The sequence below is a fragment of the Mastigoproctus giganteus genome, chromosome 8, assembly GCF_048544385.1.
Source record: "Mastigoproctus giganteus isolate SK-2022 chromosome 8, ASM4854438v1, whole genome shotgun sequence".
Taxonomy (NCBI): Eukaryota; Metazoa; Arthropoda; class Arachnida; order Uropygi; family Thelyphonidae; genus Mastigoproctus; species Mastigoproctus giganteus.
Genome location: NC_143582.1, coordinates 104,433,304 through 104,447,522, shown reverse-complemented (window position 1 = coordinate 104,447,522; position 14,219 = coordinate 104,433,304). Strand labels below are relative to the sequence as shown.

General features: G+C 36.9%; 1 protein-coding gene across 1 annotated transcript in view; it reads right to left on the bottom strand.

The window, feature by feature from the left end:
* The window catches only part of LOC150081748 (glutamate dehydrogenase, mitochondrial-like), a 535,860-nt gene that overhangs the window by 278,196 nt on the left and 243,445 nt on the right, over positions 1 to 14,219 (bottom strand). The window contains exon 5 of the mRNA XM_090378851.1: positions 7,980 to 8,078. Within this exon, the coding sequence (XP_090234977.1) occupies positions 7,980 to 8,078 (99 nt within the window). The remainder of the gene's footprint in view (positions 1 to 7,979; positions 8,079 to 14,219) is intronic.

Genomic DNA, 14,219 nt, shown 5'->3' with positions numbered 1-14,219 from the left:
CATCATAGATTTCTCTCTAGCAAGTAAGCATTCCATTCACCCCTCTGTTAACTTTTAAGAATCTTTCGCTGTTAGGATCCATCTTCTCAAACTTTGCCATTGCCATCTCTCTGGTGATGAAGCATCTCAGGTCCTCATTTCGTCCATCTTGAGCTTCGTCAGCATTTCCTTTTTTCAATAACGCTGCCTGCAAGTCAATAAGTTCTTCGTTAGATAATTCCTCCTCCTCTATTAACTCCTCCATGTCTTTTGCATCAACCTCCAACTAAAGTAGGTCTGCAACTTTTACAATCTTATCTGTAACCTCTTCATACAATTCATCTTTTTCAAATCCTTCAAAGCCTTTTACCTGTAGTGGGCATATTTTCTTCCATGCACCTTTTAAACAACTTTTAGTAATTTCCGCCCAGGCGTTATTAATGTTTAAGATAGCATGATAAATATTGTAAGATTTCCAAAAGTCTCTTAACGTAAAATTTTTCTCACCGTCTACTGCATACAATGCCTGAGCAAATGTGTGTAAATAGTATGCTTTTAAATTTGAAAGAACACCCTGATCCATAGGTTGGATAAGAAGTTGTGTTTGGCGGTAGAAATATGACTCACGTCTGAATTGAAATCATCTAGTTGCATAGGATGTCAATTATCTAATGGAAGCAAAATATTGAAAGGAACATAGTTGTCTTTAGAATATTTTTCAACCTCAGGAATGAAGCAGCATTTAAACCAATCCTCAAAGATAGATATTGTTATCCATGGTCTCTGGTTCAATCGGAAATGCATGGGTAGGGTGGCTTTATTAATGCCCTTAAATGCACGAGGATTTCCAGAATGGTACACAGTGGTTTTATCTGTAATCTCCTGCCGCATTAGCTCCAAGCAAGAGCGTAGCCCTATCTTTTGAGGCCTTGAAACCTGGCATTGTATTTTCCTCTTTGGAAATGTATGTTCAATCCGGCATTTTTTTTTTTTCCAATACAGAGCAGTCTGGTAAACGTTAAAAATTTGCTGCATTGAATAGCCGCTGTCATCAATAATATTTTCCAACACATCACAAAATTTCTGTGCAGCTGCAGAATCTTCACTGGCGACTTCACTGCATACTTTAACGTTGTGGAAACCAGTGTGATGGGGGCACTCGCTTCTGAATCTGATTTTCCATCCATATTATTAACAGAAGATGGAACAGTTGTTAATGTGAATGCTGTTTTTGATCACTGTTGATCTTAAGTGCATTGATCCTTTGACATGTTCTTTTGTACGCAGACTGTCCTTTAAAATAGTATTCACTGTTGAAGCAGCGAGACTTAATTCCCTTGCAATAGATGACAAACTTTGTCCTGCTTCATACTTAATAATTTTCATCTTCATTTCTAAATGAATTTTGTTTCATTTCCTGTTACTACCGCCACTTGCACTTTCTGTTGGTCCCTTTCCCTTCATCATTGTAATATGTAAATAGGAATGAAGAGAAGTTTCTGAAAATTTGTTTTTTATATGACTGAAGATTTCAGTGAAGGGGTACACATTTCACCATAATAGCGTAAAAACCCACACGATTCCAGTTATCGGTATAATCGCAAATGCAATAAGATCGAGTTTACTACCCGTTTATAATTAGATGCACTAACAGAAAAGCCAAATAAACTGGAAAGTGCAAATTGCTTTTATTGTTTTATGGTCGTGACATCCAGAAACCTGCTTTAGAAAAATATCACAAAGGCGTTCAAAACTGATTCTTATCAGGGGAACGTATGATAACGATGAAAGGGTAGTGCAAGTTCCATTATAAAAATGACCTTTTAGAGAGATAAATAGCTTAATTATATAGCGAAATTTGACTTCCAAGGACATGGAATGAATTATTTTAAAAAAAAAGTGTTATTGGGTTCACATTATGATATTTTGACGATTCTCAGTGGGCACCGCCACACAGACGGCACAGTTTCAAGGCTTGCTGGCCTATGGTTGGTGGGTGGGCAAGTATACTCCAGTGTTGCAATCATGCCAAAAGGTGTACATAGTAATAAATACTAAATAAAAATAAATGCACAAGGCATAATACATTATGAGCTGAAATTCACTATAGAACTTCGGTGAAAAAACACCATTCTTTGCTCATAATAGTGAACTACAATCACAGTATAAAAGGCATCAATTAATTGTGTCTCATATTGTGACTCCCTTCACAATGAGTTACCACGTATTTCACTACTTCGAATAAGTAAAGCTTCACCAATCAATAATAGGCCAACAAGCCTTGAAATGGTGTCGTCTGTGTGGCAGTGCCCACTGAGAATAAGTAACAATAGTCTTCTCTGTTTGTGAAGTGTTACTTATTCAAGGTAGTGCAATACATGGTAACTCGTTTGAAGGGAGTCACACTATGAGACACAATTAACTCTATGCCTTTTATACTACAATTGTAGTTCACTATTATGAGCAAAGAATGGTGTCTTTTCACTGAAATTCTATAGTGAATTTTAGCTCATAATGTATTATGAGCTTGTGCATTTATTTTTATTTAGTAAAGCGAGAATGTAAATAAAATTAATAAAAATGCATTTTCATTTCTATTTATTCAAAATTGTAATATTCATTACAATCTTCAAGGGTACCCAATACATTTCTGCATAGGGGCAACAAAACCCTAGCACAGGCCTCTCAGTCCCAACCCCATTGGCAAACTGCATATTTGTTTATATACATCAGAGGCCTGCACGGGCCTACATTTTTTATTTTTATCTGGCCCCAAATTTGTTTTTCAAATTCATTACCCATACCCGCCCAACCCGAACTGATTTTCCCAGCCTGACCGAAACTTTTATATAAATAAAATCCTAACGTTAGTTTCCAAAGTTAAATAATAATAAAAAAATAACTTTCAGATTCAAAATTCAATATAATAATAATAATTATCCAAAACAATTATCAATATTAATTTTAAAAAAAGAAAGAAACTGTAATAAATTTAATTAACCATATTTAATATAATTCCAAAACAAATATCGATATCGACCTCTACCGGCCACCTTCGGTTCTTCACGTGCTTTTTATTGCAAATTGTTGTGCAGAATAAATTGAGTCAACACTACTTTAATTGGTTTGATGCTCTTGCACTGCTAATCCTCTGTAGACCTTTACATCTGACCAAAACCTGAATTTGTCTAAATTTTCTAGCTCAGTGATTCTCACTGGGCTAGAAAATTTAGACGGCACACTGGTGTGCCGCAAGAAGTGGCTAGGTATGCTGTGAATATTATGAAAGTACATTTTAAAAATGAGAAGAAACCCATTTGTATTGAGATTTATTACATCCATGATCAATTAATAGCTAGGCTAGGCCTCTAGAGTAACAGTTATTATTGTACACAGCTAGCAAGCAACAGGACCGAGGAGCATTTGAAATGCATTCAAAACACATATGTAACGTGGCCGCTTAGGATGCAGGCTGGTGACTCACTTATATCAGTTTGAGCCAGACAACGGAATAGGCTACATGTTCTCTCCGACCGTGTTAAGGAATATTCTACATGTGCTCTGTGACTGTATGAGATGTACAATTTAATACATGTTGTACGTGAGTGTTGTTAATTATTAAAAATAATATTAGAAAAGCTGAATTGTATACACAATTCAGCTTTTCTATTATTATTTTTTACAACATATAGCATGCCATAAAAATGGATCAATTTGTTAAGAGGAAACATAGCATTGACGACTGTGAATCTGAAACTGAGCATACTTTACTTCAAAAGCAACAAATGTCAATGAAGTTAAAACACAACCTAATCACCAATATTGCAACAGTTATTTAAAGTTTGGTTCTTCTTGGACTGGAAACGAAGATAAGCATGCCCCACTGTGTGGCAAAAAAAAAAAAAAAAAAAAAAAAAAAAAGGCGACCGAAGTCGTGGTTCCTAGCAAGTTAAAAGGACATTTTACAACTAAACACTCGCATCTACAAGGAAAAAGATTCAAAATATTGTCAGAGCAGCAATTGAAACAAGCAAACATTTAAAAAATAAAAGATTAACAGTTTCTGAAAAGGCTCAAATCACTTCTTATGAGATATCTGATATGGTTGCACAAAAAATGAAGTTGCATTCTTTACCTGAGTCAATTATTTTGCCAGCATGTAGAAAGATTGTTAAAACAATGTTGGAAAATGAAGCAGAACAAGAAATAAGCAAAATTACCATCTCAATTGATACAATTCGTAGACTAATTACAGAACTGTCTGCTGACTTAGAAGATAATGTATGGAATAACTTAAGAATTCAGATTTTGCTTTGCAAATTGACAAATCTACTGACATCAGTAACAAAGCACAGCTACTTGCATTTATTCATTTTATTGATGGAGACCAAATAGTAAATCAATTTTTTTTGTTGCAAAGAAATGCCAGGTACTACAAGAGGTCAAGACATCCTTTAATACTTTAACCGCCTACCTTGAAAAATGGAAATGTTCATGGAAGTCATGCGTTGCCATTTTTATGGATGGAGCTCCATCTATGGTAGGCTCTATGAAAGGGTTTACAATGCTCGTAAAAGAGCAAACTCCCAATGTTATTACAACTCATTGCTTTCTACATAGGGAGGTCCTCGTTTCAAAAACATTAGGAATTGAATTGCAAAAGGTTTTAAACCAACTTGTCGAAATGGTTAATTTCATTGAAAGCAGACCATTAAAGACTCGTTTATTTAAGCAAATTTGTATTGATATGGATTCACAGTACAGACAATTAATTTTACACAGAGAAGTGAGATGGCTGTCAAGGGAAAAGGTGCTATGTCACATACATAAACTCCGAAAAGAGATGCTTGAATTGTTCAACCAAAAAAAAACATGAATTCTTGTTAATATTTTTGTTGCAAATTTTGGATTTCCAGGCTGGAACATTTAACAGAGATATTTATGCACCTTAATAACCTCAATACAAGTATGCAATGCAAAAATGAAAATATTCTAACTTCGACAGATAAGCTAATTGCATTTCAAAACAGAGCTGGAGATAGTAATTTTGGAAAAACAGAGCTAGAGATAGTAATTTTGGAAAAACAGAGCTAGATATAGTAATTTTGAAATGTTTCCTTTACTATGAAAAACACATATAAAAGAAATGACTCCTATCGTGGTTGAGCATTTGACAACTCTGGAAGAGAAATTAAACTTTTATTTTCCATCATTAAACGTAGAAGACTATGATTGGGTTCAAAACACTTTCATAAAAATTCCATCGAATGTGGGTTTCATCATTGTTCATCATTTGTTCTTCATCACCTTTGGTGATGAACAACAAATTGATATGTTATTCTGGAAAAAAGGCTAGCCATATGTTACCCATTTACCTATGATAAACGTCAATTTTCATTTCTCATCCCATGTGCCAAATTTAAGTAGGTGTTCCTGCAGTAGTCTTCTTTGATTGCTGGCAAAAATCACCCTGTCACCATTTGTATAATCAGCAAACTTGTACAATAACAGGAGAGACTGCTTCTACAGGGATGGGACACACTTAAATAAAAAAGGTGCAAGAATATTTGCTGATGCTATTGAGACAGTGTTAGGTGGGTCGGAAAACTGCTACTTGGGGAGATGCATAGACTAATAGATTAACAGTAGTCGCTGGTAGAGATGAAAAAGTGATTATTGAACTGCATCTATTGGAATGAGCAGCAGCCTTGAAAACAAGGTGCGGGGTGATTTCAGAGACTGCTGGGCGTCACAGCGGAACTAGTAAATACATGGGTTGTGTTAGAGTAACTAAGAATAGGTGCATGTACACATGAAATTGAGGTGTTAGTCAAAACATCAAAGTTGGGATATCAGAGACATGGTGTCACTGTCTCTGAAGATAATTACAGAACTATCAGTTTAACTTTTGTTCCAAGGAAATTAATGGAGGCACTGCAGGATTATCTAGACAAGACTTTAGTTATAGTTCGGACACAGCATGGGTTTGTTAAGGGGAAAGTCTTGTCTGACCAATTTTATTGGATACTATGATGTGGTCACAGCAGAAGTGGATGCAAAGAATAATTTTGATATCATATACTTGGATCTTGGGAAGGCTTTTGATACTGTTGCACATGCTGTACAAATTGGAGCAGTGTGGCATTGGAGCAAATTGCTGCTATGAATAAAGCAGTGAAGATGGTCTGCAAGAGTAGCTCATGGTGTCTTGTCAATGATATACAGGAATCTTTCAAGAAGGGATAAGAAGGTGATTAATCCCTTGTATAAGGCAATGATCAGGCCACACGTTGAGTACTGTATACATGTCTAGAGCCCTCATTTTTGGAAGGATGTAGATGTGCTGGAACGAGTTCAGAGAAAGGCAACAAGATTAGTGAATGGAACAAAAGGTTGCTCTTATGAAGAAAGGTGTAAGTTTTGCAAATTACAGTGTCTGGTGGCTAGGCACCTGCGAGATGATTTGATTCAAATTGAGGAAAAAAACAGTTGTACAATAGATGTGTGGAAATTTGCCTTTGGCCAGTGGGTGGTTCATTGTTGGAACAAACTTCCATCTGTTGTTGTCGAAGTTGACAGCTCAAATAAATTCAAGGCAGAACTAGACAAACATTTGGAGCAAATGGATGGGTGAAATGAGAGGCTTTTTTTCTTTTTTTTTTTTCTGCTGATGCTGTATAAGCTTGCTTTCTTGCATCAATATACCTCTACCAATGCTAATATGCTTGATTCTTCATCACTATCATTACTATCTACTGTAAACAGTAAGGGAACTAAGCACTAAACCCTGAGGGACTTCACTATAACATTTGTCTAAGAAGAGCATATAACCATCCTGCATTCTGCCAATTCACCATCCCTTTATCCATAGCAGTAATTTTGCCACTAATGCCACACTGCTGCAATTTGCACAGCAATCTTTCATGTAGAACAGTGTTAAAAACTCTAATCTAAATATATAATGTCAAAATTATTATTTGTACCCAGTTCCTTTGTTACTGCATCATACATAGTAGCTGTTTGTTTGTTTTGTTTTTTAGTTAGTTGTTGGCGCTTCAGCTTCTGTGGCCATAATGCACCTCCCAAGGTTTTTTCAGTACTCTGATCCAAGCCTGATGCGGGATTCAAACCCGCAACCTTTGGGTTGCCAAGCAGGCACTTTACCCACCCGGCTAGCCCGGTCGGCACATAGTAACTAATCAGATTGGTCAGACAAGATCTCCCATAACAACCCCTTCTGGATGACTGTATAATTCATGTCTATTAAGATGATCCTGCAATACTTCATTATTTTTCCTGAAACAAAAATCAAGCTTATAAGTGTGCAATTTCTTTGATTTTCAATTTCAAATAAGAGAGACATTTGCATCCCAAATTCAAGAATGCTCTAATAATTATAGCCAAGAGTTTGCTTATTGCTTTTTCTGCTTCTTAAAATACAAGTGAATAGATCCCTTCAGCTCTAGGTTCTTTATTTACTTTTAACTTCAGCAATTGTGGACCAATGTTTTACACCCCTTTACTTCTAATGTTAACATAAGTAAAGAATTCTTTGCTATTCTTCTTTGCATTTTTAGCAAAGGACTTTACAAAAGTAAACACCCTTCCCCTTACCTTTGATAGTAGTTATATCTTTAAGTATAACCCACATCAATATATTACAATCACTGCCACCGAGCGAATCCTTTATCTGATATTTTTAATGCATGATTCTATAGTATATTATGATCCACCCAATGTTTATATATAATCACGTGCATGAAAAAAAAGCAAAATAAAATCTGCAATTTAAAATAAACTAATATTACTTGCTAATGCTGTATATTGACTAAAGATGAAAATTATGCAAAATTTGTAAAATTCACAATAATTTTGATGCTGTCTTCAACTCTAAATTATCCAAATACTATTTATGAAATTCATGCAATACTTTACACAGATTCAAAGTTATTGAAAAGTTTAATATTGTTTCAAATTATATCAACATGAAATCAACTTGCCTGGACAATAAATGTTTTTCCACCCCAGCCAGGGGTTGTCCCAATCATGCTCATATAGCTTGCTTCATTAATGAAATTATCCAGGCCATGGAAAACACCCTGAAATTAAACAGTGGCAATGTAACAAATGGAGACAAAATATAAATTTATACTGGAAGTTTCATTTTTATTTTGGGTTTGTTTCCCGTTCTTTCCTACTCCCCCCCCCCTTTTTTTTGTTCTCCCAAATTCATTTTTGTGTTATCAAGGATCAGTATAAAACCCATGTACATAAATACAAACTAATTATTCTTTAAAGGATAGGTTATTCAGTCTATTTTTCTCATTACCCAAGTGGAGGGCAGTTTCTCTCTTATCTTACTTGCCTGGACATAATGTCCACAGAGAAGTGTTGTGTGTGTGTGTATGTGTGTGTGTGTGATCAGTATAGGTCCTAAAGCACAATGCAAATTTAAGGATTGTTAGTACTAATAAGGGTTCTTCAATTAAAGGGGAAACACTTTGTTTTATTTATGCAGCCCTTACCTGTCCTAAATACTGCCCAGGAGAGAATTACACTGGTCTATACAGATGTCCTCGAGATGATGGTTGTAAGTGTGGCATACAAGGTAAAGTACTTTGCATACATGTGACACCTTATTCATATTTTAAAGAGGGCTGGCTGTGGTCCTGGGATAAAATATACATCCGTAGAAAATGCATGTCATTGTTCTTGTTGCACTGGGTTGCAATAAAATAGTAATAACGATGCCATAGATTCGCTTGTCTTCTACCTTCCATTGTATGAATGGAAATTTTATTAATTTCCATTTACACATGTTATTAATGTTATACATTATACGTGTTATTAATGTTACAAAGACTGTCACCTTTGTAACACATGATTATACTGCCATAGAAAATGCATATATTTCTGAATTAAAATGCAAGAAGACAAATGATATGTTTTTAGTGCATGTAATTAAAATATGAGGGAATACAAAAGGATTTCATCTAACAAGTCTGATCTCATCAGAAACCAATACAGCACCAGTGTTCAAATCAACCAATGACACAGCAATTCATAACCTCCGAACCTATCAAAGAATGGTTTGAAAGGCTGTGGCAAACACTAACAAAGTACTACCCCATGATGGATGAAGACAAAAAGAACACAGGGAGAACCATTCAATTCTTCTGTCCAAACACAGTTCCCCAAATGAAAAATTAGTCGGAAATGGGATGGACAAAAGATAACTGGACAATATGGAAAAATATAACAATACATTAAATAAAAAATGAAATATACCCTTTTTAGGAACTGGCTGGATATGAGAAAATTTCCAAAAAAAAAAAAAGTTAAAAAAAGTTCTTTAGTAGGTTAAGATGTTATTAAAATATTATATATGTGCACTGGTTCCTTGTGGTTCCTGATGAGATATGGCACCAGGCAAATGAAATCCATTATTCTGACATATATTTTAACTGTATTTAATCGTTTGTCTTTAGGAATTTAAGTTAACAAATCTAGCAACTCAAAAGCATTATTATTTTTTTTTTTTTATGAAAACCCCAAACGAGAGGTATTAAAACTTACAGTACTTAGTACTGTGCATGAGTTGGGGGTTGAGAAGACGAAAGAATATATCTTTTGACATTAGACTTGAACTTCTGTAAATTGTAATTTTCAGGAAATACTTATGAAGGAAGGCTGTTCCAGAAAAAAACAGTTGAACGAATAAACAAGGAAGATGAAAAGTTGGTTCTGCGAGTTTGAAGTTGGCCAGTAAATGGATGTTGGCTGCTGGCGGCAAGTGTTCAGACTGTTTTGAGAGAGAGAGAGAGAGAGAGAGAGAGAGAGAGAGAGAGAGAGAGAGAGAATTATAGAAGCCAATTCTTAAGAACAGTGCCCATGGAAGTATGTGTAGAAATGGCATGCATTAGAAACAGTACATCTATGAGACAGAGTGGAGAGAATGTTAGAAATGAGTCATTAATTAACCTAATTGCCCCTCTTCTGAATGGAATCTAGAAGCCTGAGAGAGAGAGATTTTGGGGGCACCACCCCAGACGTGGAACAATATTACATGGTAGGGCAGATTTTCTGTTTGTACAGAGTGAACAGCGGTTTAGAAGAAAAGTAACACCAAGAGCAAAAGAGAAAAACCAAGTTTTTTAGATGCAGAGAACGCAATATTTGTAATATGCTTATGCCAGGCATTGAAGAAAATGAAGAAGCAGAAAGCCCCGGGGGAAGATGAAGTTACTGTAGAGTTGTTAAAATTGGGAGGAAGAGACATAACACAAAAACTGGCAAGGCTCTTCACAAAGTGCATTATAAAAAGTGTGACGGCTAAGCAGTGGAATAATGCAATCATAGTTTTGCTGAATAAGAATGGAGATAAATCAAAAATTGGAAATTATAGACCAATTAGCTTGTTATCCCACATCTACAAGTTGTTCACAAGGGTCATTACTAACAGATTAGAAAGAATACTTGATGAGAATCAACCGAAAGAGCAAGCCGGCTTTAGGACAGAATTCTCAACTATGGATTACCTTCACGTAATATCACAGCTAATGGAGAAAGCAAATGAATATAAAACACCATTACGTCTGGCATTTGTGGATTATGAAAAGGCATTTGACTCCATACAGCATTAGGCAATGTTTCGGGCACTGGAAATACAAGGCATAGATACCACATATATTACGATTTTGAAGAAAATATATGAGAGTGCTACCTCTTTTATCAGACTAGACAAAGACAGTAGGAAATTTAAAATCGAGAAAGGAGTTCGACAAGGAGACACAATATATCCGAAGCTGTTTACTGCTGCCCTTGAGGAAGCTTTCAGAAGACTAGACTAGACTGGTTGCAGAAAGGAGTCAATGTGAACGGAGGGTACCTAAACCATTTACGATTTGCAGACAACATTGTGGTCATAAGCCACGATCCCAAAGAATTAGAGGAAAATCTTAATCAGTTATGCACAGTCAGTAAGTATTTTGGACTAATAATCAACAATTCGGCCCTGGAAAGATTGTGCAAGGCTCAAGGGGAAGAATTTTTTTCAACCTGGTCTGTACTTGTTAACAGGAGAGACTGCTTCTACAGGGAGGGGAAACACTTAAATAGAAAGGGTGCAAGAACATTTGCTGATGCTATCGAGGCAGTGTTACGTGGGTCGGAAAACTGCTAGATTCGGAGGATACAAGGACTAATAGATTAACAGTAGCCACTGGCAGAGGTGAAAATGATTCTTGCACTGCTTCTATTGGAATGAGCCGCAGCCTGGAAAATAAGATGCAGAATATTTCAGAGACTGCTGGGAATCATTAGGGTAGAAGTAAACACATGGGTTATGTTAGGGTAGCTAAGAAAAGGAACAGGTGCATGTATACTTGCGTCTACACCAATGCTAGGAGTTTAGTAAATAAATTTCAGGTATTGCTCAAAACATCAAAGGCAGATAATGTGAGGTTTTCAGAGGCGTGGTGTCACACAGATATAAGGAATGCAGAACTGGAATTTGGGGAGTACAATGTCTACAGAAGGGGTAGACAGGATAGGAAGGGAGGAGGGGTTATACTACTGGTCAAGAAATACATAAAATCCAAGGAAGTGAAGCCAGTCGACATTGCTGGACAGTGCAGTGTCAGGTCAGTTTTGTGTGACATAAGCATTGGGAGATCAAAATTGAGAGTAGGAGTGTGCTATAGGCCTAATGACTCTGATGAGTATAATAAGAAATTGTACAGGGAAATAGAGTGGGCCAGTAAATCAAAGAGTCTTATAATGGGGGATTTTAATTTCCCAGATATTGACTGGAATTTGGGGGCTGGTCACTCACACACTAGCAAGACTTTTGTGCATTTATTGGATGATTGTTGTCTACATCAGCATGTTCGGGAGGCAACTAGAGGGAGTAATATTCTTGATTTGATTATTAGTAGTGATTCTTCATGCATTAAGAATCTGCAGGTAAATGAACCACTAGGTGGCAGTGATCACAGTGTGCTGAAGTGGGATTTACTCAAAGTGGTAACTACCATTAGGGATAAAGGGAAGGGTTTTATTGCTTTCGTAAAGGCGAATATGATGGACTGAGACAGTATTTAAATTCTATACAGTGGGACCAACTGATGATGTTACCAACAGCAAATTCAAAATGGGAAGCATTCAAAGAACTTATCTTGGAAGCTACTAGGCTTTACATACCAACTAAGAAATATTGTTCAAGGTTTAGGCCTAAGTGGATGTCAGATGAACTAATGAGACATATGGCAGAGAAGAAAAATGCATGGGATACATACAAATTAACACGTGACACAGACGCCTATGAGAGATACAAGTTGATCTGTAACCAAGTTACAAAGGAGGTTAGGCGGGGGGGGGGGCAGTTGCCCTCTCAATCATGGCCTTTTAAAATGCACTGCTTGCTTGATATTTGTGGAGCAATCAGGTACGGGACATGATATTGCCATGGGGGGGGGGATGTCTTTGTGTGTGCGCGATGTAAGGAGTGTAAGGAAATCAGGTGACAACTCAGCATTATGGGCCTATATGAGAGCTTGAAGGATAGGGTGGATGCCCTCAAAGGATCTAAATTCAGGGACCCATCAAGCTCTCAGCTGCCCACATTAATTCCAGAGCTTGCACTTGGTCATCACGCAACACAGCAGCAACCCCCAAGGCAGAATGCGCTGGTCCCACAGGAACTAGTTGTTGGTGACTATTATCAGGGAAATGGGGAACATGCTTTATAAAAAGGATAGGTGGAAGAAGACCAGGTTATGTTTGCCAGGGGCAAAGGTTGATAAAGTTGTAGAGCGGATATCATCGTTTAAGGGCAAAAAAGGTGATATAGTTGTACACGTTGGCACTAATGATATTAAGAGTAGGAGACCAGCAGAATTACTTAACAAGTACAGGTCACTGTTGAAAAAAAAGCTGTGAATTAGGGTTGAATTTGAAAGCATCTGCAATTCTGTCCAGACACGATAGGAAGGAGAATATGATGAGAGTTTCTAGAGTAGCTTTATATCCTAGTTAAGATACTTAGTTTAAATATCGATCAATTCCGCCTTGGAATGATTGTGCAAGGCTCAAGGGGTAGAATTTTTTTCAGCCTGGTCTGTACTTGTTAACAGGAGAGACTGCTTCTACAGGGATGGGATACACTTAAATAGAAAGGGTGCAAGAACATTTGCTGATGCTATCGAGGCAGTGTTAGGTGGGGCAGAAAACTGCAAGCTTGGGGGGGGGGGAACAAGGACTAATAGATTAACAGTAACTACTGGCAGTGAAAGTGATTCTTGCATTGCTTCTATTGGAATGAGCAGCTGCCTGGAAAGCAAGATGCAGGATATTTCAGAGACTTCTGGGAGTCATTGCAGTATAAGTAAACACATGGGTTGTGTTAGGGTAGCTAAGGATAGGAACAGGTGCATGTATACTTGTGCGTACACTAATGCTAGGAGTTTGGTAAATAAATTTGATGAATTTGAGGTATCGCTCAAAACATCAAAGGCAGATATTGTTGAGATATCAGAGACGGGGTATCACACAGATATAAGGAATACAGAACTGGAATTTGGGGAGTACAATGTGTACAGAAAGGATAGACAGGATAGGAAAGGAGGAGGGGTCATGCTATTAATTAAGAAACGCAAAATCCAAGGAAGTGAAGCCAGTCGACATCGCTGGACAGTGCAGTGTCGAGTCAGTTTGGTGTGACATAAGCATTGGGGAGATCAAAATTGGGAGTAGGAGTGTGCTATAGGCCTAACAACTCTGATGAGTATAATAAGAAACTGTACAGGGAAATAGTGGGCCACTCTATTTCCCTGTACAGTTTCCCTAAAATCCCTAATTTATAATTAGGGATTTTAATTTCGCAGATATTAACTGGAATTTGTGGGTTGGTCACTCACACACTAGCAATGCTTTTGTGGATTTATTCGATGATTGTTTTCTACATCAGCATGTTTGGGAGGCAACTAGAGGGAGTAATACTCTTGATCTGATTATCAGTAATGATTCTTCATGCATTAAGAATCTGCAGATAAAGAACCACTAGGAGGCAGTGATCAGTGTGCTGAAGTGGGATTTACTCAAAGAGGTAACCACCTTCAGGGGTAAAGGGAAGGGTTTTTGCTTTCGTAAAGGCAACTACGATGGTCTTAGAGAGTATTTAAATTCTATACATTGGGGACCACAACTGATGATGTTACCAAGAGCAAATTCAAAATGGGAAG